General features: G+C 39.3%; 1 protein-coding gene across 1 annotated transcript in view; it reads left to right on the top strand.

The window, feature by feature from the left end:
• Positions 1-22,289, top strand: part of LOC119194124 (dynein axonemal heavy chain 8-like) — a 35,427-nt gene extending 13,138 nt beyond the window's left edge. Inside the window, exons 24-93 of the mRNA XM_037448230.2 lie at positions 55-161; positions 235-340; positions 457-580; positions 873-1,045; positions 1,142-1,268; positions 1,789-2,024; positions 2,317-2,421; positions 2,516-2,629; positions 2,712-2,774; positions 3,165-3,265; positions 3,401-3,538; positions 3,802-4,042; positions 4,154-4,353; positions 4,494-4,647; positions 4,732-4,895; positions 5,214-5,316; positions 5,431-5,535; positions 5,731-5,892; positions 6,255-6,479; positions 6,588-6,760; positions 6,851-7,029; positions 7,104-7,291; positions 7,390-7,476; positions 7,568-7,675; positions 7,758-7,892; positions 7,997-8,158; positions 8,547-8,793; positions 9,126-9,367; positions 9,449-9,589; positions 9,677-9,908; positions 10,008-10,150; positions 10,257-10,391; positions 10,490-10,612; positions 10,698-10,911; positions 10,998-11,107; positions 11,376-11,539; positions 11,621-11,813; positions 11,906-12,028; positions 12,117-12,247; positions 12,627-12,780; positions 12,975-13,139; positions 13,338-13,564; positions 13,678-13,796; positions 14,299-14,402; positions 14,678-14,854; positions 14,937-15,104; positions 15,238-15,453; positions 15,644-15,781; positions 15,866-15,993; positions 16,148-16,319; positions 16,418-16,573; positions 16,655-16,810; positions 16,882-17,064; positions 17,180-17,285; positions 17,387-17,639; positions 17,928-18,118; positions 18,213-18,334; positions 18,418-18,533; positions 18,609-18,811; positions 18,931-19,004; positions 19,108-19,260; positions 19,409-19,564; positions 19,993-20,109; positions 20,191-20,292; positions 20,390-20,550; positions 20,659-20,815; positions 20,908-21,060; positions 21,202-21,391; positions 21,585-21,706; positions 21,921-22,289. Coding sequence (XP_037304127.2) covers positions 55-161; positions 235-340; positions 457-580; positions 873-1,045; positions 1,142-1,268; positions 1,789-2,024; positions 2,317-2,421; positions 2,516-2,629; positions 2,712-2,774; positions 3,165-3,265; positions 3,401-3,538; positions 3,802-4,042; positions 4,154-4,353; positions 4,494-4,647; positions 4,732-4,895; positions 5,214-5,316; positions 5,431-5,535; positions 5,731-5,892; positions 6,255-6,479; positions 6,588-6,760; positions 6,851-7,029; positions 7,104-7,291; positions 7,390-7,476; positions 7,568-7,675; positions 7,758-7,892; positions 7,997-8,158; positions 8,547-8,793; positions 9,126-9,367; positions 9,449-9,589; positions 9,677-9,908; positions 10,008-10,150; positions 10,257-10,391; positions 10,490-10,612; positions 10,698-10,911; positions 10,998-11,107; positions 11,376-11,539; positions 11,621-11,813; positions 11,906-12,028; positions 12,117-12,247; positions 12,627-12,780; positions 12,975-13,139; positions 13,338-13,564; positions 13,678-13,796; positions 14,299-14,402; positions 14,678-14,854; positions 14,937-15,104; positions 15,238-15,453; positions 15,644-15,781; positions 15,866-15,993; positions 16,148-16,319; positions 16,418-16,573; positions 16,655-16,810; positions 16,882-17,064; positions 17,180-17,285; positions 17,387-17,639; positions 17,928-18,118; positions 18,213-18,334; positions 18,418-18,533; positions 18,609-18,811; positions 18,931-19,004; positions 19,108-19,260; positions 19,409-19,564; positions 19,993-20,109; positions 20,191-20,292; positions 20,390-20,550; positions 20,659-20,815; positions 20,908-21,060; positions 21,202-21,391; positions 21,585-21,706; positions 21,921-22,214 — 10,911 coding nt within the window. The 3' untranslated portion in view covers positions 22,215-22,289. The remainder of the gene's footprint in view (positions 1-54; positions 162-234; positions 341-456; positions 581-872; positions 1,046-1,141; positions 1,269-1,788; positions 2,025-2,316; positions 2,422-2,515; positions 2,630-2,711; positions 2,775-3,164; positions 3,266-3,400; positions 3,539-3,801; positions 4,043-4,153; positions 4,354-4,493; positions 4,648-4,731; positions 4,896-5,213; positions 5,317-5,430; positions 5,536-5,730; positions 5,893-6,254; positions 6,480-6,587; positions 6,761-6,850; positions 7,030-7,103; positions 7,292-7,389; positions 7,477-7,567; positions 7,676-7,757; positions 7,893-7,996; positions 8,159-8,546; positions 8,794-9,125; positions 9,368-9,448; positions 9,590-9,676; positions 9,909-10,007; positions 10,151-10,256; positions 10,392-10,489; positions 10,613-10,697; positions 10,912-10,997; positions 11,108-11,375; positions 11,540-11,620; positions 11,814-11,905; positions 12,029-12,116; positions 12,248-12,626; positions 12,781-12,974; positions 13,140-13,337; positions 13,565-13,677; positions 13,797-14,298; positions 14,403-14,677; positions 14,855-14,936; positions 15,105-15,237; positions 15,454-15,643; positions 15,782-15,865; positions 15,994-16,147; positions 16,320-16,417; positions 16,574-16,654; positions 16,811-16,881; positions 17,065-17,179; positions 17,286-17,386; positions 17,640-17,927; positions 18,119-18,212; positions 18,335-18,417; positions 18,534-18,608; positions 18,812-18,930; positions 19,005-19,107; positions 19,261-19,408; positions 19,565-19,992; positions 20,110-20,190; positions 20,293-20,389; positions 20,551-20,658; positions 20,816-20,907; positions 21,061-21,201; positions 21,392-21,584; positions 21,707-21,920) is intronic.
• The last annotated feature ends 1,856 nt before the right edge of the window (positions 22,290-24,145 follow it).

Raw genomic sequence — 24,145 nt, 5'->3', positions numbered from 1 at the left:
GATACAGTATACCAACAAATATGTTAATGCTTCAACTCTAAATCTCAATTTTAGGACTTTAAGATGCTTTATGAATACTTTAGTGCAAAGGTATTTGAAGCACTGGTCAAATCAACCAAACTTTCTCTGGATATCTTGAAAAAGAGTATTTGTGTTCCTAGGTAAGTGCATCTCCATTATGCACTGTATAAACAGAATTCCAATACTTAAGAAAAACCATATGATCCCTTACAGCTCTACATCAATAAAAGGGACGTTTGGTAATTTCCAGAAGTCAATATCTAAGATTAAGGTAGTCCCGCTCATAACATGTGCAGTCCAACTGGTTATTCCCAAAGTGGTGAGTTTCTACTGCTCATTGGTTACTGATTCCAGTTCATAATAAGTATCCTTGAATAGCAATAAATATATTGAATCACTTACCATTGTTAAACAATTGTTATTTTTTCTGATCAGGTAATTATTCCAAATGTAGATGAGATCCAACAGGGCATAAATCAACTAACTGACATGGTGTTGGAAATCAGCAAGGGCATTGTATGGCAGCAGGGCTACAGTCTCGATGGTGCAAATAAGACAGGTAAACCATTGTTGGCATAGACAGAGGTGAAGAAACCCCCCTGAAAGACAAGTAGAAAGGAATTGCATACTGCTTAATAAAAAATGTAATGAAAATCTTGAGTGAATAACAAACCATGTGCCTTTTTCTGTTATACATGGCTGTTTAAAAAAAAAAAAAAAGTTTAAGAATTAGTTTTTTTTTCACCACATCATTGTGTCCTCTTATTCATGGTATTTTGTCAAACTTTTCCTTGAGAAAATTCACATTGTTGTGCACAACTCTTTTAAATGTAATGTTTGTGATCTCGCAGGTGGAGAAAAGGAGAATTTATATCACAGGGTTGTTGAACAAAGAGAAATCAAAAAGGTTTCACTCGTTCTGAAATCAGCATTCAGCTCCCAAAGAGGACAAGTATCCGATGTTCTAAAGCAGTTCGACCAATTCAGTGAGATCTGGGAGGAAGACAGGAACGTCAAAGTCAAGGTTTGTTTTACTTTGAACATAATTCTTGTTTTCACCTTCGAAAGAGAAGTATACTGTACATTTTCCTATAATAATACCATCATGTCCATCATTAAGGAATTCATGGGAGGCCATCCATCCTTGATCCAGATGAAATATGAAATCCAACGCTATGACTCAATTGAACAAGAAATTAATGGTATCGAACCCACCATTGTTTTGGGGGCAACTGAAATGTCAACAGGTAAGGTCATCGTAATATGATGTAGACAACAACCAGATGAAGTTACTTTCATTTATTCATTTATTTTGAGTGTTTTTTCTGACCTTTACACAACATTCCACAATGTCTGCTGCTGGTTAAATTCCACTTCAGAATGGAGAGAGAGAGTTAAAGTTTTGCTGCACACCCACAGAAAAAGTCCCTCAAAACCCAAAAGGGTGATCTAGTGGTCGCATGAAAACTGGAAAAAGTTGACAGAGTGGATCCTATAAAAAGTTTTAAAGGGCTACCCATTTTTTGGAAAGATATTTCTATCTGAACGAAAGTGATGCACCAACTGACCAAAATTGCCATCTCTTCCACACAAAGAAACATTCTGAACCAAGAATAAGCATCCGCTTATTAAAACATTCAATTTAAGAGCAAAATGTTTGAATTGTTTACATTATCCCTTGTAGTTTGTGTCTGGGTTTTGAATGATGTGTGTTATATAGTAGGGGAATGCAAATCCTGTGTTATTAATTGTATTTTGTCCGCACAGAGCCATTAAAGACGTCCTTGAAAGTTGAGACCAAAGCCTGGAAGACACTGTTGTGTAAATACCTGAAGGAGGAGTACAGGAAGAAAATGATTGACACCAGCATACATACCACCAAATATCTTGGACAATTATCTCGCCCCGTGACTAATCTGGAAGATGTGCGTCGCGCCATGGGGGCCCTGTCTAAACTCCGGGATACCGAAATTCAAACTGACGAGACATTGACTTCCATTAAGGTGGGAATTGCAATCTATTTTTTGTACAGACCAACAATTGCTCCAAAGGGCTGCATTTATTAGGTGTTAAAGATATATTAGTTTGTAGACTTGACAGACACCAAAACAATATTCGTGGAGATAGTGATTTCCATCGGAATCAAAATGAACGGTTCTTGTGCTCAATCTTAAATCTGTGTGCTCATAGAATTACTGAATTCTTCCACTCAAATTTAAGTTCTACATTATTTGTCTTTTATAACTTGATTCATATAGCTGTTGAATAACGATCATTTGATGATCCATTTTGCAGGAAGCGTATGATACGTTGACCAAATATGAAATAGAGGTGCCCAAAAGAGAAGCAGAGGGAGTGGATAACATGAGACATTTTTTCACTAAGCTTCAGTCTAAAGCCGTTAGTATCATCTCTTTATTCATACTTTTGATGGCTTTGATATTATAGAATGTGTTCTTCACTCACTCAGCTTTTTCTATCCTGACTGTCACAGAGATCAGTCCAAGATGAGCTTGGACTTAGGCAACCCAAGTTAAAAAAAAACCTTCTGGTTGGTGTTGCCATTTTCCAAAATGATGTTGCCACTTTTTTAAGACGATATGATTCAGTAAGTAATCTGTGAATCTTTAAGTCTGATCACTAGTAGTATGTTATTGATTCATTTAAATTAATCATTCTCTTGTTTTTAGGAAGGCCCCATGGTTGATGGAATAGCTCCACAGGAAGCTAGCCGCCGACTCCAGATCTATCAAGTAAAGTTAAATCATTGTGTATCCTACTACTATATACTGGTCAATAATGGATGAACAGCATTCAAACAAATAGGAAAGGCTAAAAACATTTCAATCAAGATAAAGATTGATTGAAATCCTAAGATCTGTTTAATGTCTCAAGATCCTCCACTTTAACTTTACTACAAACTTTACGTTTTATACCAAGTCACTTAATTCCATAGTATCAAGAGGTGATAAGTGAGGAGGGGATTACAACGAATATGAATTTGTTTTAGAAACAAACACTTTTGATCAAGGTTCATTTGTTTTTTTTCATTTTGGTCTTTTTTGGTGATTGTATTTTAATCTTTATTCTAATAAACTGAATTTTCTTTTTACAATCTCTTTAAAAACATTTTTTTTTTTCAGGTCAGATTTGAAGAGGTGTGGAGAAATTTCACCACATATACGTCTGGGCAGCAGCTTCTTGGCTTGCCAGTCACAAAATTTGACTCTCTCGAAATTAAAAAGTGGGTTACAACTCTACAAAAACATCCCCTACATTACCAGAACAATGACAATTCTTGATTATTATATCAATTGTATTATTTTGTAATGTAATTACCCCGATGGATATACAGTACATTGTTCTATGCTTGCTTTAGAAAAGAGCTTGACCTGCTACAGAAACTCTACAGCCTCTATGATGCAGTGATGAGTAAGATAAGCGGTTACTTCGGCATTCTATGGACAAATCTGGATATTGAGAAGATCAATGGAGAACTTTTAGATTTTCAGAACAGGTAAAGTATTTGTTAAACCTTCCCACTTTGGAGATACAACCAATCTACATTTTGCTCTGATTTGTTTTTATATGATGGGGAACAATTTTTCTTTTAGTTAGGCCTGTGTCAATATGAAAACACTAAGGAACATAATTCATCTTGCCCAGATTAATGCAATATTATATATTTTATTTCTGTAAAAAAGAGAGTTTCTCAAATAAATGTAGTGGAAACAAAAAATACAAGAATTTTTTCAGACATCCATGATTAACCCTATGTAGGTGCCGAAAGCTCCCAAAAGGACTGAAAAACTGGCAAGCCTTCGAAGACCTGAAGAAGACGATTGATGATTTCAATGAGTCATGCCCTCTGCTTGAGATGATGGCAAACAAATCTGTAATGAAGAGACACTGGGACAGGATTGCAGACTTGACTGGGCACCCATTTGAGGTGGAGTCCAAAACCTTCACACTGCAGAATATCATGGAAGCACCTCTGTTGAAGTACAAGGATGATATTGAGGTTGGTCTGGATTTAGGATACAGTGGTTGCAAACTGCCCTAATCTCAAATTACAATACCTGTATTTTACTATGCTCTCCACGCTACTAAACTGGGCTTTTTGCATTTGTAGGACATCTGCATTTCAGCTGTTAAGGAGAAGGATATTGAGGCCAAGTTGTCACAAGTGAAAGAAGTTTGGATCAGCCAGACCCTGAGCTTGATGACATTCAAGGATAGGGGTGAACTGATGTTGAAAGGGGGTGACACAGCAGAGATACTTACCATCCTGGAGGATAGTCTGATGGTGCTAGGATCACTGCTAAGCAACAGGTACAGCGGAGCAAGCACTAACTTGAAATGAGATTTCAAAATGCTGACCAAAATCCACAATAAACACCAAGTAGAAAAAAGAGATTGAGGCTATAAAAAACATTGAGACGTATAGATGCATACATTTGGTTATTTTATAGGTACTGTACCTACTACAAAGCAGAGATCCAGGACTGGGTGTCGAAGCTTACAATCTCATCTGAAGTCATTGAACAGTGGGTTATTGTACAAAACCTATGGATCTACTTGGAGGCTGTGTTTGTTGGGGGTGATATAGCAAAAGACCTCCCACAGGTATAGTTCATATTTTGTAGTATAAAAAAAATGTTCCGCTCTTCCATAGTAAAATACAAACATAATTCATATTTCCCAATGTAGGAATCAAAACGTTTTCAGAACATTGACAAGTCCTGGATTACGATTATGCAGCGAGCCCAAAAAGTCCCAAATGTGGTGGAGTGTTGTACGGGCAATACAACTCTGGCAGAGCTCCTAACAGATCTTCAGAAACAACTGGAATCTTGTCAAAAATCTCTTGCCGGGTAAATCTTTTTTGAGTTCTTTTCTTTCAGTAGGTAAAGTTGCTACTTTATTTGTGGGCGTGTTAGTGCGTAGTATATTGTTTTTGCATTTATTTCAATTTCAAGGATCTCTCCTAGTCTTTCTACAAATTGTGTAGAGAGAGATTGAAGCAGCATATACGTCTTGTTTGTTTTAAAGTAAATGCAAAAAGTTATTTGTTATTAAATAACTTGTGTATTAATAATGTCTCTGCCTTTCCTGTAATGAATCCTCATGTAAATGCTTTGCCCCAGTTGCTGGGAGGAGATGTGCTAACTGGAGATGATGTGATCTGTTAGGTACTTGGAGAAAAAGAGGCTTCTCTTCCCACGGTTCTTCTTTGTTTCTGATCCGGCCCTTTTGGAGATCCTTGGGCAAGCCAGTGATTCTCACACAATTCAGGTTAGAACACTTATTTTCACTCAACATACAGTTGAAAAATATTTTTGATGTTTTTGGTCCCCATCATGTTCTCATAATGAGACTAATGATTAAAGCTGCAATCCTTTTTTTCAGTCACATCTTCTCGGAGTGTTCGACAATATTAATGAAGTGGAGTTTCATCCAACTGAGTATGACAAGATATTGGCAGTTATTTCACAAGAGGGAGAAAAACTACTGGTATGTAATTGAGAACTGCATGTGTTATTCTTACTTTAAAGTACCTTGTTGCATTGTATAGTATGTGTTATGTTTGTGAAAAACCAAACTAAAATGACTTTTAACTGCAATGTAGAAAGAAAACAACGAGGAAAATCTAAACTACCTTAAATTCCACTTGAGTAAATGCGCTTTATTGTGTGTTTGTGGTTTCAGCTGGATAGTCCTATCATGGCACAGGGACCAGTGGAGCTGTGGCTCGGGGAGCTGTTGTTACAACAGCGGGCTTCATTACACTCTGTTATCAAAGCTTCAGATGTGGAGATCAACGATGCAGACTTCGATCTTCTCTTTTTCCTCAACAAGTTTCAAGCACAGGTCAGAGGGCAGTTGTCATGCTTAATACCTTTGAATTAGATATCGGTTATATACAAGACTTGTTTAGGGAATAGTTATGAAAGATTTTTTTGCATTGTTTAGCCTGGCACCATGAGCCAAGTGGAACAAGTTACAATCATTTTTTGACCATAGCTGCTTGTAGATGTTGTACTCACCAAGGTAAAAAATCCTCTTTACATGCGTGTAAAAGTTTAGTTGAAAAACAAAAATTATAACACTTTTAGTATTAAGAAATATTATGAAAGATTTGCAACATTAATAGTTCTTTTAATGTTTTAAAATGCACACCAGAAATTCTTGAGATGCATTATATCCTGTGTTGATTTGCTTTTACCTTTCAGGTTGGCTTGCTCGGAATCCAGATGGTTTGGACCAGAGATGCAGAAGAGGCACTAAAGATAGCTGAAGATGACAGGGAGGCCATGCCATTTACCAAAAAGAAATTTCTTGATCTACTCAGGGAACTCATTAATCAAACCACTCATGACCTGAGCAAATTTGACAGAGTCAAATTTGAGACTCTCGTCACAATCCATGTTCACCAGAGTGATATATTTAATGACCTGGTAGGTTTTCTAAAAAATCTTTCTTGTCATGGATCGTATCATATTATTCAACGGCTTTTATAGTCATTTGTGTAACACATTGTGATTGATATTCTACTGTGTCCTCAGGTCAAAAAGCGTGTAAAATCTCTCAGTGACTTTGAATGGCTGAAGCAGAGCAGATTTTACTTCAGACATGACCAGGACCATGTCCTTGTGTCAATTACTAATGTGGACTTTATTTATCAGAATGAGTTCCTAGGCTGTACCGACCGCCTGGTCATCACTCCTCTGACTGACAGGCAAGAGAAGATGAACTGGATTTGGTCACCTAATCGTGGAATTAACTTTTCATATAGTGATGTTAAATCAGAAAACTGTTTTACCAACAGGTGTTATATCACACTGTCCCAGGCTCTGGGTATGAGCATGGGAGGAGCCCCTGCTGGGCCAGCCGGCACCGGAAAGACTGAAACTACTAAAGACATGGGTCGCTGCCTCGGCAAGTATGTGGTGGTGTTCAACTGCTCGGATCAGATGGACTTCAGAGGACTTGGCAGGATATACAAAGGTAACGGTATCCCGGTAAAACATCCAGCAGTGGGACATAGAACTACAGTGATCTCATGATATATTCCTTTTCAGGCCTTGCTCAGTCTGGATCCTGGGGCTGTTTTGATGAGTTTAACAGAATCGACCTGCCCGTGCTTTCGGTTGCTGCGCAGCAGATCTGCATTGTTCTGACAGCACGCAAAAAGTACAAAAGCAGTTTCATCTTTACCGATGGAGACGTTGTAAATCTGAATCCAGAGTTTGGCCTATTTATCACTATGGTAGGATACACAAATACATAGGAAGCTCACAAGAAACACTAGGCATACACTGTATATACACAAAGGCTCACAATAACATTTTGTAATTCCATGTTTAGAACCCTGGATATGCAGGTCGTCAGGAACTTCCTGAAAACCTAAAGGTGCAATTCCGGACAGTTTCAATGATGGTGCCTGACCGGCAGGTGAGTCAAGGCTACTTTTTTTTAAAAGTAATATTACTTCACCTGCGCTAGTTTTAACCCATGGTCAACTCTCTTCTCTTTTCTCCGGCAGATCATCATGAGAGTGAAATTAGCCAGTTGTGGATTCAATGAGAATGTCATCTTATCCCGGAAATTCTTTGTCCTCTATAAATTGTGTGAAGAACAGCTTACAAAACAGGTTAGAAGTTTGTTGTGAGTGCTTGATTACTGTTTTTGTATGATTATCGACCTACTAACACAAAGCCTCTGCTTTTTGGCAGGTTCACTATGACTTTGGCCTGAGGAACATTCTGTCTGTGTTAAGAACACTTGGGGCCAATAAAAGAGCACAACCTGATGACACCGAGTCCAGCACCGTCATGAGAGTGCTGCGAGACATGAATCTTTCCAAATTAGTATAACGAAACTCCATGTTAACCACTTTGCATTATATGATATAATTTGAAAGCATAGTACTCAGTCAGCTGAGACTGTATGTGAATCTTTTGGTATGTTTCAGGTGGATGAGGATGAGCCCCTTTTCCATAGCCTAATCAATGACTTATTCCCTGGCATCCTGCTGGGTGGGAGCACGTATGTTGAACTTCAAGCTGCTGTTTCCCATCAAGTTGAGCTGGCTGGTATTGTCAACCACCCACCGTGGAACCTTAAACTGGTTCAGGTACCTCAAAAGATCTTCCTCTGAATCTTAAAGTCACTACAAAAGAAACATTCTTTTGAATTTAATTTTTACTGTCACTGGACAAAAAATGGCAGTTTCAGAGAACCAGATTTAGAAAGCCTCTCATTTTATTTTAGCAAGCGTCAAGCGCGGCCCCTTTTCAGGGTCTTCCCACGCCTCCATAACTGTATAGATATAGACAGTCCTCTTGCTGATTATCTCGTTTACTTATGTTTGTCACAAAGAGGCATTAGTATTTCTTTTTTTATGTTCTGTTAATAGTTAAAAAGCCTCTCAGTCACTTCAAGCCCATGTTGTGTTTTATGTGTTCTGAAGCTGTAGTTTGGATTGTACGTAACTAATTAGTTCATGCTACTGTCCCTATCAGCTTTACGAGACTTCAAGAGTGCGTCATGGCCTGATGACGTTGGGCCCAAGTGGTGCTGGTAAGACCACAGTCATCAACACGCTCATGCGAGCTCTGAGTGAATGCGGATCGCCGCACAGGGAGATGCGCATGAACCCCAAAGCGATCACTGCACCACAGATGTTTGGTCGTCTTGATGCAGCCACCAATGATTGGACTGATGGGATCTTTTCCACTCTGTGGAGGAGGACACTGAAAGCCAAGAAAGGTTTGTAACACAAAGTTAAATACACATTCTAATTGATACTACTCAATTCATCTCACAAATTGCCTTTATATATAAAAGATTGCGCTGCCTACAACTCACTATTTAATTCTATCACAAAGCAAGATTGAATCCATTTAGTCTTGTCTTTGTTTTGCAAACAGATTACAATCACTTTTTGGCCTAATGGCATGATGTATGCATACCCCTAAAGATGTTATTGAGACAGAACTACAGATAAAGAAAATGGATATGAAAATGTGAAAGAGGTGAAAAGAAGAATTTGAGAATTGAAGGATTGAATCATGATGGTTTTAAAAATGTTTTCACTTCAGGGGAGTTCATATGGATTGTGCTTGATGGCCCTGTGGACGCCATATGGATTGAGAACCTGAACTCTGTGCTGGATGATAACAAAACTCTAACCCTGGCTAATGGTGACCGAATTACCATGTCGCCATCCTGCAAGCTGGTGTTTGAGGTGCACAACATGGATAATGCCTCCCCCGCTACTGTATCTCGGGTGGGAATGGTCTTCATGAGCTCCTCGGCTCTTAGCTGGCAGCCCATTCTCCAGGTACAAAGAGACAGTGTTTGCAGAAAATAAATGCTTTTTTTCCCACAAAGTGCTCAGGTAAAAACTGGACTTTTTTTGTAGGGATGGGCTCACAAGCACATTCCAAAAGAAGCAGGAAGCATTGTGAATTTGTATGAAAGGATGTTTGACGATGCTTACTTGTATATGAAGCATAATCTTAAACCCAAAATGGAGCTTCTGGAATGCAACTACATAATGCAGGTATGTAATCAGAAATATGCACACATTACATGCCTCTAAACTTTTCCCATGAAACACTGAATTATCTGAGTATGATTCCCCCCTCAGTCAGTGAATCTGCTGGAGGGCCTCATTCCAACCAAGGAGGCAGGGGGCTTGGCCGGTAGTAAACATCTTGAACGCCTTTTTGTCTTCTGCCTGATGTGGAGCCTGGGAGCCATTTTGGAGTTAGAGGATAGAGACAAACTAGAGGAGTACCTTAGAGCCCATGATAGTGGCATCGATTTGCCTAAAACACAGTCAGGAGAGACCATATTTGAGTACATGGTCAGCACAAACGGTACAGTCCTCTCATACAATAACTGCCACCTTTTTGGCATTTTCATCTAGCACTTTTATCTTAGGTCTACAACTTCATGTTGGCCAACTTCTGTTTCAGGTGAATGGTGTCATTGGAATGTCCTTGTGGGGGAGTATGTCTATCCGACTGATTCTGTGCCAGATTACGCCTCCATTCTTGTGCCAAATGTGGATAACACAAGAACCTCTTTCTTGCTGGAGACTATTGCCAAACAACGCAAGGTGATCTAATCTATTTTACATTTTAAAATTTAAGTATTTTCATTCATGTGTTTACTTTTTGTGCTTTAATGTTTGTCATTGAACAATGAATGCTGTAATTGTATAGGCTGTACTACTTATTGGTGAACAAGGGACAGCTAAGACAGTAATGATAAAAAGTTACACAAAGAAATATGATCCTGAGACGGACCTGTCGAAGTCCCTGAACTTCTCATCTGCCACAGAACCGCTGATGTTTCAGGTAGAATATGTATCATGTTATCTTTGCATGGCTTTGTACAGATTGGAATCGTTTTGGGTTTTGGGTTTTGGGAACCCACATTGTTTTCCCAATTACAGCGTACAATGGAAAGCTACATTGAGAAAAGGATGGGCAGCACTTATGGACCCCCAGGGGGACGCAACATGACAATCTTCATTGATGATATCAACATGCCCATTGTCAATGAATGGGGAGATCAGGTGCTTGTAAAGCAGTATTCTTTAAATATATATATATTCACTCATGTTCTGTTTGAATAACTACTGTATGCCACTATCCAACTAGATTACCAATGAGATAGTACGCCAGATGATGGAAATGAGCGGCATGTACAACCTGGACAAACCAGGGGACTTTACCACAATTAAGGACGTACAGATTCTGGCTGCTATGATTCATCCTGGTGGTGGGAGAAACGACATTCCGCAAAGACTGAAGAGACAGTTTACTGTCATAAACTGTACTCTGCCGTCCAACACATCCATCGATAAGATCTTTGGTAGCCGTCTCAAAAATGATTCATTTTCTGTCTTACTTAAGGATTTATGAATGACGCCAAATGTTTGTCATGCTCTTTCTCTGCAGGTTTAATCGGCTGTGGATATTTCCATGCTTGCAGGAAGTTCAAGCTTGAGATTTCAAATATGGTGAAGCGTCTTGTGTCTGCTGCAAGGATTTTATGGCAGTGGACAAAGGTAATCACTTATGCCAATCTCACGGCCCGCGGGCCAAATCAGGCCGTACTGTAGACGTGTGGAGAATTACAGAAAGATCCCCACGCATGCGCGGCCGCTTGTGACAGACGAGAGGCTGGTCGTGTCTCTCTATGCGCCACCCCGCCCATGATTTTAATAGTTGGATCGAAGTAGGCAGTATCTGGTCTGAACCTGAAATGAGTTTGGCACCCCTGACTGACATAATTATGTGATATTATAAATGATTCAATTAAATTTCTCCTTGTAGGTAAAAATGCTTCCTACACCATCCAAGTTCCACTACATCTTCAATTTGAGAGATTTGTCAAGGATCTGGCAAGGGATGTTAAACATTAAGGCCGAGGAGTGTAATGATGTGCCTACTCTCCTGGCACTTTTCAAAAGTGAATGTACACGAGTGATTGCTGACAGGTGCAGTGCTTACATACAGCAAATCACCTTTTAAGTACAACAAAAGATAATATTGCATACTGAAAGAATGTTGATCCATAGGTGCATATCCTCTGGGGACAGAGAGTGGTTTACGAAGGCTGTAACCCGTGTGATTAAAGAGCACGTTGACCCATGTCTTGTCCCTGAACTTCATCCTGATCCCTACTTTGTGGACTTCTTCCGAGATCCTCTCGAGCCCACTGGAGAAGAAGATGATAATTCCTGTTTTGATGCTCCCAAAATTTATGAACTGGTACGAACTTTGAATTTAGATCATTATATTATATCTGTACTGTTGATGTATAAAACTGTCACCAAAATCAAAACAAACTGATGTTCTTACAGGTGCCAAATTTTGAGTTCCTATCAGAAAAGCTAATAATGTATCAGGCTCAACATAATGAGATTGTAAGAGGCTCCCATTTAGATCTGGTGTTCTTCACGGATGCCATGACTCATCTTGTCAAGGTCAGACTAAAAGTCAAGCCAACCAATGAATATCCTGTAAAGTACGCCTTACATTATTGTGTTTTATTTGAGACTTGCTTTTGTATAGATTTCAAGAATCCTTCGAACTGACAATGGAAATGCCCTGCTTGTGGGAGTTGGTGGATCAGGGAAACAGAGCTTGACTCGCCTGGCCTCATACATAGCTGGATACAGCATCTTCCAGATCACATTGACAAGGTAGAAACAGGAGAAGGAAAACTGTCAGCTTTTGTGTAGGAGATAGGAAGAAGATTGCCATGAAGCGACACGATAAGGGGAAAACTTGAAAAGTTTCCATTTAGTTTTTATTTCTGTTTGTATAAAGGCTATCAAATATATGTACATTATTATTAACTGTTGTAATTAATTTGTACATTTCCATCAGTATGGTAATACTTCATCATCATTGTGAAGACAATATACTCTATACTTTCTTTGTTAAAAAACAATAAAATACAATATCTTATGGATTGTTGTTATCCAGATGTCCTTAATTGTGAACCTTTCCATTTTTACACAGCTGCAGGATACAGGATATACTTTGTTTCTTACGCTGCTGTTTTTGTTTTTCCATCAGAACATACAATATAAGCAATTTCATGGATGACCTGAAGCTGTTGTACAAAACAGCCGGGGTTGACGGAAAAGGCATCACCTTCATCTTCACAGACAATGAAATAAAAGAAGACGCCTTTCTTGAGTGCCTCAACAATGTTCTTTCTTCTGGAGAGGTGAGGAACTCCTCCCGACAGTGAAACCTTAAACAAATTAATTATCAAATTAATATTTTGGATTACAGTGCAGATTTTACTCTAAAGTGTAAGAAATTGAAATATAATGTATGTAGTAGTTCTCATTGATAGTTCATCATTCCCTAAGTTCTCGGAGGAACATTTTCACTTCACTTTCAATTATCTCTGTGCAGGTGTCAAACCTTTTTGCCAAAGATGAGATCACTGAGATAACCCAGAACCTGATACCTGTGATGAAAAAGGAGTTTCCTCGAGTGCCACCAACTTTTGACAATCTTTATGACTACTTCATATCCCGGGCCAGAAAGAATCTGCATGTTGTTCTTTGCTTCTCGCCGGTAGGTTGAACTTAGGTATATCTATTACACAAAAGTAGTATCCTAAAGGTAGTCTGATACTTTGTATTCTTTTATTTCCCTTGTATTTGTTATGTTTCATTGCTGCTAATTGCTGTATTTAACATTACTAACTTACAAAGCTTCCCCAGCAAAGGGGACCATTGACATTTGAATTGCGTTATCTACTCTGCTTGAAAGGCAGGGCAGAAGTTCCGTTCCAGATCCTTGAAGTTCCCAGGGTTAATTTCTGGCTGCACTATGGATTGGTTCACCCCTTGGCCTAAAGAGGCTCTAGTGGCTGTGTCCAATTATTTCTTGTCGGGGTTTCCAATGGTTTGTACTGCAGCTGTGAAGGCTTCTGTGGTGACCACCATGGGTACCTATCATGAAAATGTATCTGATACTTGTGAAAGCTACTTTGAAAGGTACAACACACATTTACACAAGGCACTAAAATCTTGAGAATATCTGCATACTCTCAAATGTAACAGAAAAGTATTTTACCTGAATTTAAAGTTGTATTCTGTTTATCTTTCAGGTTTCGAAGAAGAACTCATGTCACCCCTAAATCCTACCTGTCATTCGTAAATGGGTACAAAACACTGTACTCTGAAAAGCACAACTTTATCAACACACTAGCAGAGCGCATGAATGTTGGTAAGAAAGCTTCAGCAGCAACGCTATGCTACACTGTCAGTAAAATATAAGGTGACAAAACGTCAAATCCGGACAGTAACAGACTGTTACATTGAAATCAGTTAAATGTATTTGACAGTGAAACACTGTAAATATACACTCACCTAAAGGATTATTAGGAATGCCATACTAATACTGTGTTTGACCCCCTTTCACCTTCAGAACTGCCTTTTAAGCCTCAAGTTTATACGTGGACGTTGTCCTTTTACGGTGAAGTTCTGGCAACCACAGCTGCCAGTATTTAACCGTAGATTGTTTTTATTGTAAATTACCGTAAATAAATAACTGAACTGTGAATTTTGCAGTTAAACATACGTCTAATACAATGACGCCATCATTTTTACGGTGGAGCTCTGGCAACCACAGCGACCAGTATTTCACCGTATTTTCAACAGATTTTTTTTTACACTGTACAAAGATGACATGTAGGGAACGGATTTTAAAAGCTGTTACCACTTTCTAGGGTTGGACAAACTGATGGAGGCTAGTACGTCTGTGGCCCAACTGTCCAAAGACCTTGAAGTCAAGGAAAAAGAGATAGAGATAGCATCAAGAAAAGCTGATAAGGTACATTTAACAATAAGTCTCCTGCAAACATTTACAAGATATGGAAGGATGGATGGATCGTTAGTAACGTGTAACTTTTATACTAAAAGACATAAAAGCAACTATCACACACATTGGATTCAGAGTTGGGTGGCAGAGCAGATTGTGTTCATTAATCAGTCAAAGGGAGTTATGCAATCAACCCAGATTTTGAAAATGGAATGAAAGATCAGCAACTTTTGGTATTCATGGAACATCATTTCTTATGCCAGACATTTTTTATTGCATTCCCATAGGTGGTGGCAGAGGTGACTGTTAGTGCTGAAGCGGCTACCATTGTAAAGAACGAGGTCCAAGTTGTGAAGGATAAAGCCCAGAAAATTGTGGACGGAATTGAGATGGAGAAATCTATTGCAGAGGGAAAACTTGAGGCTGCCAAGCCAGCTTTAGCAGAGGCTACAGCAGCGCTAAATGTAAGATTTGTTTGACTTTTTTACTTGAAATGTATTCATACCAGCCAGTGTGCACTGCGTAATACAATTAAAAATGTTACAGACAATCAAGCCGGCTGACATTGCGACCGTGAAGAAATTAGCCAAGCCTCCACATCTGATAATGAGGATTACGGATTGCTGCCTGCTGTTGTTCCAGAAGAGGCTGGACTCTGTCTCCATTGATCCAGAACGGCTGTGTATTAAGCCATCCTGGATAGAAGCACAAAAGGTTATAGAAAATATTACTATTTGGATTTAAGGTCCAGTATTCTGTATTTTGGAGTTTTGATAATAATAACAACATTCTAAAAATAAGTTACTTACTTCTGTGTTTTTTCAATTTCCCCTTGTCCACTCTTAAGCTCCTTGGTGCATCTGGTTTTTTAACGTCCCTCCAGCAGTTCCAAAAAGACAAAATGAATGGGGAAACAACAGAGCTGCTGCAGCTGTACTTTGAAATGAATGATTACACAATGGAAAACGCCAAGAAAGTATGTGGTAATGTTGCTGGTTTGCTAGCGTGGACCCGGGCAATGGCCACATTCTATGGTATCAACAAAGAAGTGCTGCCACTCAAGGTAACGTTTGTCTTCATCATAGCAACTATCCCTTGTATGATGTAATTGGCTAATGACTTCACTTCTGCTTCTGTTGTATGCCTGTTTAATGGTGTTCATGAAACAGGACTGCATTGTAGATGCATTATTACATTCATGATACTTCTCTTTTTTTTTTTTTCTCATTACAATTCCCCCTCTCTTTTTGCAGGCTAACATAGCCATTCAGGCCAGCCGGCAAATAGCAGCTAATAATAGGCTAGGCGTGGCTGAGGCTCAGCTGGCTGAAAAGCAAGCAGAGTTTGACAAAGTCAAGGCCAAATGTGACGCTGCCATGAAAGAGAAACAGGCGAGGTTTAACCTTATGAAACATTTTAGTAGTATTTTAAACGAGATCAAACTTTTTTCTCACATCAAATAAATTCCTTTTCAGGACTTGTTGGACGATGCTGAGATGTGTAGGAATAAAATGCAGGCTGCATCTGCACTTATAGATGGACTTAGTGAAGAGAAAGTTCGCTGGATAAAGCAAAGCAAACAATTTAAATCACAGATCAACAGGTCGGTTACAGAGAAAACTTGCTATTGAAGAAATGTATTCCCAAGAGACTAAAATGTTTTATATAGCTCATCTCGCCTGTTTTTTTCAGGTGAAATTAGCTATTCATTGATCGTAAGAATTTAAATGAGGTCATTTTTTTGTTCTTCTTGGCAGACTTGTGGGGGATGTGCTCCAGCTCACTGGCTTCTTGTCTTATTGTGGGCCATTCAACCAGAGTTTCCGTGACATGTTATTGAAGGACATCTGGGTAAAGGAGCTCAGGAATCATAAAATCCCCTTTACAGAAAATCTCAGCCTCATTTCTGACCTAGTGAACCCTACCACTGTAAGAGCAACATACATTTGCTTTTGTTTTTGTTGCTTTTGTTCTAACTGCACAAAGAGTTCTACATTTGATAAAACAAACTCCTGTTTCGGTTTAAGATAAGCGAATGGAACCTTCAAGGACTTCCAGGAGATGATTTGTCTGTGCAGAATGGCATAATTGTCACAAAAGCAACAAGATATCCCCTCCTCATAGATCCCCAGACTCAGGGAAAGGCTTGGATTAAGGAAAAAGAAAAGGCTAATTCTCTCCAGGTACAGTTCACATGCAGTTCAACACAAATGAGCTCTTTTACTAGTACGTAGTATGTAACTAATCTGTGATCTCTCTTTCAGGTGACCTCACTCAACAACAAGTTATTTCGCTCTCATTTGGAAGACTGTCTTTCTCTGGGACACCCACTTCTTATTGAAGACGTGTGTGAGGACCTGGACCCTGCCCTGGACAATGTCCTTGAGAAAAACTTTATTAAATCTGGGACCAGGTTCAAGGTAATGCAGCTTGAAATCAGCAACACAACCAGAATGAGTCCTCTTCAAAATCCTGGATTTGTCTTGTGTAGGTTAAAGTGGGAGACAAAGAGGTAGGCGTAATGGATGGCTTCCAGCTGTATATAACCACCAAACTGCCTAACCCAGCATTCACCCCAGAAGTCAGTGCAAAGACATCCATCATTGATTTCACTGTCAACATGAAGGGCCTCGAGAACCAGCTACTTGGACGCGTCATCCTCAGAGAGAAATATGTCAGTATCCATGTTGTACTTCATTTAGCGGTTAATAATATATATAATAATATAACAGCAAATGGTGAAAACAGTTGTAAGATATTGATACAAATATGATTACACATTTTGACAGGAACTGGAGGCAGAAAGATTAAAACTAATTGAGGATGTAACTGCCAATAAGATAAAAATGAAGGAGTTGGAAGACAACTTGCTGTACAAACTCAGCAGCACAAAAGGTACAGTGACACAACAGTAACTGGTGTAGGTCAGAGCTAGTTGATGGTAATGTATTTATGTATTTCTACAAATAAAATGATTTTTGTACGTGTGAATAAAGGTTCCTTGGTCGATGATGACTCAATGATCGGCATCCTGAGTACAACTAAGCACACTGCAGTAGAAGTTGGTGTTAAGCTCAGTGTGGCAGCAAAAGCAGAGGTCGAGATCAACATAGCTCAAGAAGAATATCGTCCTGTTGCCTCCCGAGGGAGCATCCTTTACTTCCTCATCACAGAGATGAGCATGGTCAATGTCATGTACCAAACGTCCCTCGGTCAGTTCCTCAAAATCTTTGACCTGTCACTGGCAAGGTATGGTTTCACCAAAACAGTTTTTTTAAGAAATATGTCTAAACCATCTCTGAGTTCATGGATCTTTTATTTCACTATGTGGCAAATTAACTCCGCGCTACACCCCACTATGTCTCAGTTGGTAAAAAGGGTAGAAAGCGACCAGGCTATATAGGTGCTGTAATGCACACTCAAGGGTGCTGCTGTAGTAAATAACTGCCCCTTGCACCGTTGTCATCGTGTCTTAGAGAGACAGCTTGTGTCACACTCCTATTTGCCATTGTTACTTTCACAATAATTATTTTGCAGGTCGGAGAAGTCGTCAAAAACTCAAAAGCGGATTTCAAACATTATTGAATGTCTGACCTATGAGGTGTTCAGATACACAGTGAGAGGTCTATATGAAAACCACAAGTTTATCTTCACACTCTTGCTGGCTCTCAAGATTGACTTGCAAAATAAAAAAATAGAGCATGAGCATTTTCAAATACTAATTAAAGGTGAGACGATTATCACTGCTGGGAAAAATGAATGCATCTTTCTTTTTGTTATGGCATCGTGTAATATGATGACTCCTTTTTAACATTCAAATAGGTGGCGCTGCTCTTGACCTCAGGACCTGCCCCACTAAACCATTCAGTTGGATCCTTGATATGGTATGGCTAAATTTAGTGGAACTTGGCAAATTGCCACAGTTCACTAATATCACAGCCCAGGTGAGTTTGAGGTCCCTACAATCTGAATTGCCATCTGAAAAGTGTCATTACAAGCTACCAATGACTGAATTAATTATTTGTAGGTATCGCAAAAGGGCAAACTCTGGAAAGCATGGCTCAATCTTGATGCCCCAGAGGACGGTGTGATCCCAGATGGATACAACTCCCTCGATGTCTTCCTTAAACTTTTGTTGATAAGGTTGGATCCTGCTGCTAATTATGTTGCTTAAGGACAAATAGACAATATGATGTTTAACACAATATTATTTCCCAGGTCTTGGTGTCCTGACCGTACCTTGTCTCAGGCCAAAAAGTATGTAGGAGAATCCCTGGGCGAGAAGTTTGCCGAACCGGTCATCTTGAGCCTTCACGGCACATGGGAGGAGAGTGATCCTCGCACGCCTTTAATTTGCTTCCTTTCTATGGGTTCAGATCCCACAGACCAAATTGAAGCACTGGCTAAGAAACTGAACCTTGGTGAGCTTTACTGCCCTATAAAGCGTAGAACTTTTACAAGCTTCTCATCTTGCCTCTTCACAATTGTGCTGCATGTGATGAATTGTGCTGTCATCTCACTACATTGGCTTGTCTTATAGAATGCAGAGCTGTCTCCATGGGCCAAGGGCAGGAGGTGCATGCAAGGAAGCTTCTTAAGACATCAATGATGCAGGTATGTATACGTAAATGAACCATTACACTGTATGAATGAATACTTGTGTAGAATATACAGTAAGTGATGACTGTTTCACCTGATCTGATCTGCATATGTAAAGGGAGGCTGGGTCCTTCTGCAAAATTGCCACCTGGGCCTGGATTTTATGGATGAGTTGCTGGAAACTATCTCAACGGCTGAGACCATGCATGATACCGTCAGGGTTTGGATCACCACAGAACCACACGATCATTTCTCCATCACACTCCTACAGGTGACACTTTACAAAGCTATGTATTTTGAATGAAGACATTCTTACCGCATGTATTACTTTAGTTCCTCAGATAACCTTTTGAAATAGAGTGTGCACAATACATTACATGTACATTCTCAGCACGTTCTTCTTACCTCTTTACCTCTAGTCCTCTATAAAGTTTACCAACGATCCACCCCAAGGAGTGCGTGCTGGCTTGAAACGAACATTTGCCGGAATTTCCCAGAACCAGTTGGAAGTCAGTAACCTGCCCATGTGGAAGCCTATCCTATACAGTGTGGCCTTTCTCCACACCGCTGTACAGGTATGAAGTCACGTGTACCTATTGAGACAGTTAAGACTCAGAGTGAAGTCAAATCTAAAGGGAATCCTGACATAGTTTTACATCATATGATCATTTTTATTTTCATAGAGGTTAATTCAATTACATTGTAACTCATGGTTTTATATTGTATGTAATGTATATTGTGATTGAAGATAATCTATACTGAATGAATTGAATGGGCAACAAGTTGCTGTACCTTTTTTGAAGTATTGAAGTAAAATGAATGCAAGAATCCTTTAAACATGACTATAAAATGCTACAAGCAGACTGCAACACATGTTTATAATGCATGAAACAACATAGAAGTGTTAGCATATTGTTCTTTCAAATATAGTTATAAAAAAATATTAATTAATGCTCATTCACTTTATATGATGCTTAAACATGTGTTTTATTACTTTTTTGAGGAACGACGTAAATTTGGACCATTGGGTTGGAACATACCATATGAATTTAACTCCGCTGATTTCACTGCAAGTGTCGAATTTGTTGAGAGACACTTGGATGATTGCGGACCCAGGAAGGTGAGAATGAGGTGACGGCAGTCTGACTCTAAAGATGTCTTTATCATCTTCCCTCACTTGTCATTTTGTGCTTTCCCACAGGATGTCTCTTGGGTCACTGTGCGATACATGCTAGCCGAAGTGCAATATGGAGGAAGGGTGACCGATGACTATGACAAACGCCTACTCAAATGTTTTGCCCGTGTAATAATCACCATTTTTTTGTTCATTCTCCTTGATCAACCCGTTTATTTATTATTGATTTATTAGAATACATGACAATGGGTGTTTTTCATTGCAGGAGTGGTTCAGTAAAAAGATGTCTGACCCGTCCTTTTGCTTCTACACGGGGTACAACATTTCTGTGTGCAAGACAGTGGACGAGTACATGGAATGTATTCAGAACTTGCCCGCTATAGATTCACCTGAGGTGCTGGGGCTGCATTCTAATGCTGATATCACGTAAGAGAACATCCTCGAACTATTAATGACAAAGATACTGTTCTTCTTAGATGTGAATATTGAGTGTTGGCTGTTTGCTAGCAGTGCTTTGTGTTCATTGTGCACCAGGTATCAGACAAACACATCTGCTGAGGTGCTAGACACAATCACAAATATCCAGCCGAAGGAAAGCGGCGGTGGATCAGGAGCGACCCGCGAGTCAATCGTTTACAAATTGGCGCAGGACATGTTGGAGAAACTGCCCCCCAACTATGTGCCACATGAGGTGAGATGTTTTTGTTTTTGTTGTCACTGTGGTTTTAGTCACCACTTTCTGCGCCCACTAAAACCCAAACTATTCAATGTTTACGAGTTAAGGTCACATCCAAGCTGCTGAAGATGGGAGCTATGAACCCAATGAACATCTTCCTACGTCAGGAGGTCGATCGAATGCAAAGAATCATCAATGTGGTTCGCATTAGTCTGACTGAGCTGAAACTAGCCATTGATGGCACTATCATAATGAGCGAGGTCAGGTCAATCATTTGGTCGCACCAGAAAATATTTTCTGAACATGTTAATTTGAAGTAAAGTGCAAAAGTCATTTTTATTCCTAATTCTAAAATTATTATTAATTGTGCTGTGAATCTGCTGATGTTTCTTGGCTCTTAGAACCTCCGTGATGCCCTGGACAATATTTTTGATGCCCGTGTGCCAAACCTGTGGAGGAAAATCTCCTGGGAGTCGTCCACACTGGGCTTTTGGTTCACAGAGCTTCAGGAGAGAAACAAACAGTTCAATAGCTGGGTGTTTATTGGCAGACCTAAAACATTTTGGATGACAGGCTTCTTCAACCCGCAAGGTGAGAAACTGGGTTTTTAACAGAAAGACATTATTATGTTTGTGTCACACCAGTAAATTATATTAACACTCAAATTCAAAGAATCTACATTTGTTGCATCAATAGAGTTACAGTGTTATCCAATGAAGACCTCCAGCCATTTCCACCGCCAGGTAGAATTTTATGCTAATGTCTTCAATGGGGATGTTTTTAGGGTTCTTAACGGCTATGAGGCAAGAAGTAACAAGGGCTAACAAAGGATGGGCTCTGGACAGTGTCACGCTGACCAACAAAGTGCTAAAGCATTCACAGGAAGAGATCACAGCATCACCCAGAGTGAGTCAAACCGCATGGAGAAAATCAATAATTCTAGCAGATATAAAGTATGACTTGCATCTACATCTATAATGTACTTAGAGGGATATTGCAATAAGTGTGGTAATTTTTATATTATTTTGTTATATGGTAAAAATTGTGACTGCACTTTTTGATTTTGAAAAGAGTGAACAACTGATATTCATGCTTCAAGGAAATGTGCATTATTCAACAGGAGGGAGTTTATGTTCATGGTCTGTACCTGGAGGGCGCTGGCTGGGACAAGAAGAACACCCATCTCATTGAGTCCTCAGCCAAAGTGCTATTCACAGCCTTGCCTGTCATCCACATGTTTGCCATCAACTCCACTGCCCCCGTGGATCCGAAGCTGTATGTCTGCCCCGTCTACAAGAAACCGAGGCGAACAGACCTCAATTACATCACAGCAGTGGCGTTGCCGACCATGAAGTCCCAGTCCCCAGATCATTGGATCATGCGTGGGGTTGCTCTGCTCTGTGACATCAAATAAAATACAGCTGCCCGTCTTTTTTAATATGAAATGTTGCTTAAATAAAAAATAAAAATATTTTTAATCTGAAATGTCTGTGCATAACTGTATATAAATATGAGTTTTTTTTACACAAGCTAAAGAATTTATGTTCTGGTATATGACAAATCATCCCGGGGTATAAGGTTATGAGGATAGGACGAGTTATCAATAACTTATGTTCATTGTATTGTTGATGCACAATGACTCTGCTAAAACGATCACATTAATACATTCGGTAACACTTGAATGGGTGTTCATAAGACTGACATAACATTGTCATAACAGCTGTCATAAATATCAATGAATACTTATGACAGTTGTCGTTAAGTGTCATTCGGTAGGTTATGTTACTTTTGATGCAAAGGTGACATTGTTTGAGATATCCTTGTTATGACAACTTGACATAAGCCAAGACAACAAAACCTGTCACATGTCATAGCAGACCTCACTGTCAAACTTAAGAAAAACGTTTGGTTTCATATCTTAGAGCGACATTAAACCGTCCTATATGGATGGTTTTGACACTCGCTGTCATAAAACCATTACAATTGTGTCATAAATGTTGTCCCTTTCTTTAAGATGTCGTTAAGTGTAACTAAACAGCCAAATGCCTTTATAACAGTGTCACGACTGTTTTCTTTGAATTCAAGTAAAGTGGAACAATTCGATTCTTCAATTAAGATGTCATTTTATGTTATTACATAGTCAGACCAGTTTATAATAGTGTCATAACTGTTTTTTATGAATTCTAGTAAAGTGGAACAATTTGAATGTTTCGTTAAAATGTCATTAAGTGTTATTACACTTTCAGATGATATAAATACCTTAACAAAAGCAACAAACAAGTCAACAGGTAGTGTTTCCTTCATGTATTCCAACACAAAACATTTTGTTGTGATGTTTATCCAAAGTGACAGTTTATAAAACACAAGCAAGTATCTGCTAAGGAGAGAACATATGAGTCTGACACGACATAGATGCATAAATACCAGCAGACATTGTAGAGAGTCAGATTTTATTTTCTACTTGTTTTTTCACATCATGGAAAAGTCTGCCCAACACACCATTGTAATGGCGTACACCCAACCAGTGGTGCCACTCTATCATCTTAAGATGAAGCTTGAGTGATTCAGGAGTACGATTCCCTCTGTGGCGCCATACTTCCAGCTTGTAGCTTTGCCATGCACGCTCAATATGCTGAGTAAGAGCACCAGTCTCTCGGTCCACAAAGTTGTTTTTATGGCAGACGGAATAATGATCATACCCATACTGGGCAAGTTGCCCTTTGTAGGCACGCCATTCGTCACTGAGGATGGATGTTCTGGGTCTGACATGGCGTCTAAAATGACCTATAAGTGTCTTCCTTCTGCGATCCCTGACGAGTCTCCGAATGGGTCTTCTGGAATTCCTGTCGACCTCCAACATCCCAAAGACCCACTGCCGTTCACGGCGCCAAGTGTTGCCACATCGACCACGATGGTACTAAAAGTAAATGAGAAAACACAATATTTAATAAGGTTTGGACTGTATTACATCTTAACGTGTGTACTTCCCACGTGCACTGACGGATAAAGTATAAAATATTACTCCTTATAATATCTTGATCTAAAATTTGTACAGATGCATACAAATATATAGCCCACCTTTCGTTTGTGGGCAAATTTGGTCTCATCAATAACAACAAATCGATGATGACCACCAATCCTCATCGATCTTTTCCTCAGTCGCTTGACAGCAGCAATGCACACCTTCAAATGTGAAAATAAAATATCTGTATCTTGAGCTATAACTATGCCTTAGTATGGAATTTGATAAATATGTATGCACACGTTTAGGAATTAAGTTGCATTGCATGTGTCACTGAGTGTACCAAATAATTCTCCAGCAATGTAGAATCCAATTGACTAGAG

This window comes from Pungitius pungitius, chromosome 8 (assembly GCF_949316345.1).
Source record: "Pungitius pungitius chromosome 8, fPunPun2.1, whole genome shotgun sequence".
Classification (NCBI taxonomy): Eukaryota; Metazoa; Chordata; class Actinopteri; order Perciformes; family Gasterosteidae; genus Pungitius; species Pungitius pungitius.
This window is presented reverse-complemented; position numbering and strand designations above follow the sequence as displayed.